We start from the raw sequence: 5,772 nt of genomic DNA, 5'->3' as shown, positions 1-5,772 counted from the left end.
TGCTTATAAGAACATCTTGTGTTTCAAAGCAGATATTTACTGTGAACATGCTCTGCAAAGACAGTGCAACTATCAGTGTGGGTTACTATTCATGTGAGAGCAAAGGGTTGCATTCATGATCTTCACTAGTCATGCAAGATTGAGAATTGACAGCCTGTTGGCCAGTCTCCAAGGTGACAATGTAAAAATCTTAGACTCCAGAATCCGACAAGGAGGGGCTGATTCTCTGTTACCCTGAACCTGTGGAGGGCAGACTGCGTGGTTTAGTGAACAGCATACTGGAATAGGACTTAGGAGACCAGCATTAAATTTCTAGCTCTGTCCCTGGTTTTCTGGGTGACCTTGAGCAAATCACGTCAATGCCCTGTGCCTCAGTTTCCCCATCTGTAAAATAGGGATAATGATATTGCCCACCTCTGTAAAGCACACTAAGATCTAGGGAGGAAGAGCTCCATAAGAGCTAGGTATTATTACAGTCATTTACACCAGTGCAAAATCACAAAGCAGTGGAGAATCAGGCCCAAGAACTATAGTACTCAGAGTGTTGCCAGCTCTCTGATTATTTTGTCAGGAGTCTCATGCTATTTGGTGTTTTTCTTCCAGCCCTAGCTCCTGGAGTCAAGTGTTTTCATGAGAATCTCCACTTTCATTCAAAAAAGAAAGTAAATTTCTGTCCCTCATGGCTGAGGAGAGAAGCTTGAAAATGTGACTTGAAGGCACCCTAAAGGCTCAAATCTTAGAAGGCAAATAAAATCCCTCAAATATTTAAGATGAAATCCTCCATTTTTAAACCAATGTCATGATTTTTGGGGGGTTGGGAGGGGGCTGATTCATGATTTTTTAATGCATGGTGTTGGATCATATTAAAGAAGTTCTGTATTAAAATCACAAATGAGTTTGATTCCCCAGAGTTTAAATTCCAGGGTATTACTAATTAAGAGGTCTCTTGGTTTTTGGTACTGTTTCTCTCCCTCTATGTGTGAAACTTGCAAGCTGCTAACTGTGTTAGTACATTCTAAGACAGAGTCTGTTCTCAAAGCAATTCACAAGAGAGAGAGACTCAAAGCAATACTCTAACAACAGAAACAGCACCCAGAGACTCCTCACCCTTTTGTTGTATTAACCATTGTGATTAAAATAGAGATAGAGGATGTATGTGGATGGATGCTTGGTGTGGATAATAACTGAATGATCAGGGAGGTGCCAGCCTAAGAATCCAGTGTCCATCGGCTGAAGAAGGTAACCAGAGGACCCCACCCGGAGGGCAGACTGGAATCCACCCAACAGCCTCAAGAATGGGAGAACCAAAGAACAAGATAACATCTTGGAGCCGTCAGGAATGTGCTATCTGCTGATTTATTCAGCAACAGCATGATGAAGCAATTCCCATAGACTGGCATAGGAAGAAATTCCTATAAAAATAGACTCTAAAAAGTGAGAACTTTGGGGGTCTGATTCTGCAAACCAACTTCCAGGAGCATCAGATGAGCATCTGACAAGGCCCTGCTCCCTCCTCATGTCCAGGCCACCTGGCCAGTGACTTGGCATGAGCAACTCTAAGGCTGGTAACTATGATAACAACCTTGCAGAACCTGTGTGTGTGTGTGTGTGTATATGTTTGTATGAATGAATGAATGTGAGAATAAATTTGAGATTGAATGGAATGTTATAACTATAACTAACTGCTTACTATGATCCTTTCTGTATTCACAATAAATGTGGTACTTTGCCTTTTTCCCTTTAATAAGATCCTGCTGGTTTTTATTTTATTGGTACAACAATGGGGCAGGCAATTCTGTGGCAGTCAAGCTATGAATATCTATTAAAACTCCATGGCCAAAATGTCAGGGACAATGTGAACAGATGATAGATACCTTAGCTACTCTTTGGTCTTGCCAGTGGATCAGCTTATACCTAACCAGTGTATATTAAAAAAAATCATACTACTGACCAACAACATTTTTCATTTTTTCCCTTAAAGCAAAGGTACAAAAATCACATCTATTTTAGCATTCCATTGAAGATGTCAGACATCCAAGTAAATTCCCTCAGCATTTAATCGTTGGCCATTGTGCTACACAGACTTCACTGGTAACATCACCTTTCTTTGACCAGCTACTACACTCTATGAACTCAGTGCCCAGGCAGTCTGATTGCTAGGTATCTAACCTTTATTTTCTGACAATTGTTTGTAGAAGTCAATATTTTAAAATATCAAGTAGGTTGCTGATTGGTGGAGCACAGAAAGTTATTGCTCTGACCCATGTAGAACGCAGCTCCTTTTTCTTTTGTCACTGGTTGTGAAAGGTGCACAGTTGGCAGCCTTAGTGGATTAAAATCTATTTTTCAAGAGAACGGGTCTGACACAGGCAGCCTCAGCACACTCACAGCCCAACAACTTGCTTCAAACCTCTGTTGGAAGAGAGGTTTCCGTCTTCATCCTCTTTCAATCTTTGGCTTTTTTGAGACTCCCAACAAGGAGGTCAATTGGTGACAATTTATGGCAGTTTTTCTACCCTGGCATCTGTCCATTTGGAACTAGACTTATTTCACAAAGGCCACAAAAAAGCCATCACAAGTTAACTATTTTCAGTCACTGCCGATCTGGAGTAAAGTTGAACTGCTGATGTAGAGGTGAAAGGCCCTTTTTATCCTATTACCCATGGCCTGAGCTATTCACTCCCCTGCACCACACCCATACTTCACATTTTTAATAATCATCACTGGTTATACAATTACTTGGAGAAAACTGAAGGTCTGTGAATTGGAAGGTGGACAATTCTAAATTAGACATCTGTGCTTTCAATGAATACATGATGAACTACTGGTATTTTCTGGGCTTTCATGTCAGGAAAAAAAAGGGGTCAGTTTAAAAAAGAAAGTATAAAAAACTGTCACCCTTAATTGCTGGGATTAAATGCCAGACTTGGTCTCTCCCTTACTATATTACCAAGCAGACTGTTAATAATCCTCATGTAGGCTGCAATAATTAACAGCTTTCAAACATGGCAGGATGATAGTGTTTTGTATTGGGTACGAAGAAATTAAATAGGGGGAAATATTTTAAAAACAGTATAAAGGAGATCTGGGGAACCTGATTATCACCAATTTATTTTTATTCAGTGGTTTAGATAAGAAAGTGTCATTTATATTGATTACATTATCCCAGCAGGTTTTCCTTAAAAAACAAATGTCCATATAATGCAAACATTCAGTTACAGAGTTTAAGGAAAGACATGTATTGCCAGGCAATTAAACTGCATTACTACCTATCTTTAGCTGTATTTGTTTTCTTTAATAGAACATATTTTCCTGTAGAAATACTGCCTTAAAAATCATGACAGTGCTAATTATCTATGGCAAATGCATCTTCTTCTACTAATGATAACTCTAGTGTATTATCATTTGTGCTGGGTTTCATTCTAAAATTGAAAGAACCATACAGCTTTGCAGATTCCTGGGAGGATGCAAATCTGTTCCTCCTGTACAGCTCCCCTTTCCACATAGACATCATTAATAAACTGGACAGCACCACACCACCCAGAGTTAAGAGACATAGCCCAGCGATCACACACCTATCCAAGTGAGCCCCGATTCTAGCGCTCTCATTCTCCAGTCGCTCCATCTCCCTGGCTGCTACAGTGTTAGGATCCACAGTCACATCTCTGGGCACCACATAGGAAATAATAACTAGCAAAATCCCACTAACCAGGAACAAGATGGCACTAATGAACCCATAGTCTATAGAGTTCCCTGAAGCAGCTTCTGATCCAGTATCATCTTCTTCCTCAGCGATCAGGGAGGGAGGATCATGAGCCCATTCGGGTGGGATCTCTGTACAGGAGCTATGCTGGGCAGGGGGAACCTGGTAGCAACTCTTCACAGAAGAAGGGGCATTTCTCGTATGCTCCAGATTGACATTTTCATCCATATAAGTAAACGATGTCTCCAGTTCCTGGGCACAGCAGCAGGCTCTCTTCTTTTCTGCTTCCTCTTCTCCATCCAAGTGAGCTGGCTGGCAGCAGGGCTGGATGCTGCTTGATGCTGCTGCATGCTGCCAGGAGAAGGAGGGGGTAGGAGTGGAGGAAAGGGGTGCTTGGGTGGGACCTGCTGTGGCTGCCCTTTGTGTAGACTTGCAGTGCCTATCGCAGCAGAGAGCTGCCACCGCAGCTGCTGTTCTAGCCCCCATATCGTCCCCATCTCTCTGCTGTTCGTAGGGAGGGGCCTGCAAACTCCAGTCCACGTTGTTGCACAGATCCGATCGCCTACCCTTCTTGGTGAGGTACAGAAGCTCCATACAAGCCATCAGAACTCCTCTCTAGCAAGCTGCGGCTTTTAATCTAAGCCATGCTTCAGGAAACTCTGTCAATAATACAATCAAGTGATAACATGGTACACGAGTTGTTGCCTCAAAGCAATGTTCTACCCACTAACCAATATTTTTGCTAGGGATATGGCTTGTTTCAGTTGCTAAATGATTAAACAAATTCCCTCTGACATGTATTTCTTTTCAGTCTGCAAATGAAACAGCAAGGGGTAAAATAAACACCTCATGATGCATTAAGAAACCAACAGGAAAGTAACACAAACATCATATATTATTCTTCCTCTCACAACTGTTCAAGGGGAAAATAGCAAATGCGATTGTTTTAATCAAGTGTTTAAAACTGCAATCCTCTTGCAGATCCAAAATCTATTAGGGACTCTAATCAACCTTTGACACCAATATCCAATTAAGGCAATAAGCCATCTAAAATAAAAAAAAAAAGAGAATCATAGTTATCATCTATAAAAATGTCAGAGCACAGAGTTATCATTTTATTTATAAAAAGCACACAACTTCTTCTTTTCTCTTCTTTTTTAAAAAGGAAGCCTAAATTCAGATTCACAATGTAATTAGAAAGATACAGGCAAATCCCATGTAGCTCAGTAATCCAGGATCTATATTCTCTGGTGGAAATCTGATAATCCCGGTGGAAAGCAGTGCTTTCCTATAGCAGATCTCCAGTTTGATTAAGAGCATTTGGAATGAAATTATGCCTCAAAGACTGATGACTCAAAGACGGATGTTACTTCTCCATCTACAATTAATTAATTATAACAAGAAAAGGAAAAAACAAAAAAAACCTTGTAGCCAAATGCTCTGTTTGTTAAAGAAATTTCTGCTACAAACTAAATATATATATAGGTTTGTTTTTGTTTTAAAAATCTCTACTGGACAGTGCTCAGTCATGGGGCTTTGCACTGTCCAAGTAGGAATCTACTGAGTTATAAAACGCAAGCTACATAATCCAAGAGTATTTGGATTCAAGTATATTTGGGTGACACAACTGATAAAAGCATCTTTTTAGACGTACTGTCTTTTAGGGTTTTAACTGCCAAGTGCAGACATGATAACCCAGCCCTATTGCACAGACCGCAGCTCGTCTTCCCTGCAGAATGCTCACATTCCCGGCGCACTTACCTCTCTCTTCTGTTTGCATCCATTTGGCGGATGATTGTTGCATTTCCTAGGCTGCTCTGTGAAAGTCTGATAGAGAAGCACTTGGAGCCCTCCACGTTCCGCCGCCCTGCAGCCTCTGCCGGAGGTTGGGGAGGGGGCGAGGGAGAAGAGGAGAGAGCGTGCCGGCTGGGAGGGGCACCCAGGCTGCCTTCTGGGAGATGTAGTTTTTATACAAGGGGACTGTTCTGGCTGCCTGCAGTGAGGCAAGAGAGAGGGCCAGGGAAGGGGCTCTGTTCAACTTGAACCACCACACACTAGCCATTTACCCA

The 5,772-nt window shown here is 41.6% G+C and overlaps 1 protein-coding gene across 2 annotated transcripts; it reads right to left on the bottom strand.

Moving 5' to 3' along the window:
- Window positions 1-1,813: 1,813 nt before the first annotated feature.
- On the bottom strand, window positions 1,814-5,569 carry TMEM74 (transmembrane protein 74). 2 transcript variants are annotated; one of them, XM_084621735.1, is made up of 2 exons: window positions 5,465-5,569; window positions 1,814-4,515 (listed from the first exon to the last, which is right to left on the bottom strand). In XM_084621735.1, exon 2 carries the CDS (start codon window positions 4,304-4,306, stop codon window positions 3,347-3,349), a length of 960 nt encoding a protein of 319 aa, XP_084477861.1. In that variant the 5' UTR covers window positions 4,307-4,515; window positions 5,465-5,569; the 3' UTR covers window positions 1,814-3,346. The 2 variants fall into 2 exon arrangements, with proteins under 2 accessions (XP_084477861.1, XP_084477860.1); XM_084621734.1 differs by having other exon boundaries at window positions 1,815-4,362.
- Window positions 5,570-5,772: the final 203 nt, after the last annotated feature.

The sequence above is a fragment of the Lepidochelys olivacea genome (genome assembly GCF_965140295.1).
Source record: "Lepidochelys olivacea isolate rLepOli2 genome assembly, chromosome: 2".
NCBI classification, from domain to species: domain Eukaryota; kingdom Metazoa; phylum Chordata; order Testudines; family Cheloniidae; genus Lepidochelys; species Lepidochelys olivacea.
This window is presented reverse-complemented; position numbering and strand designations above follow the sequence as displayed.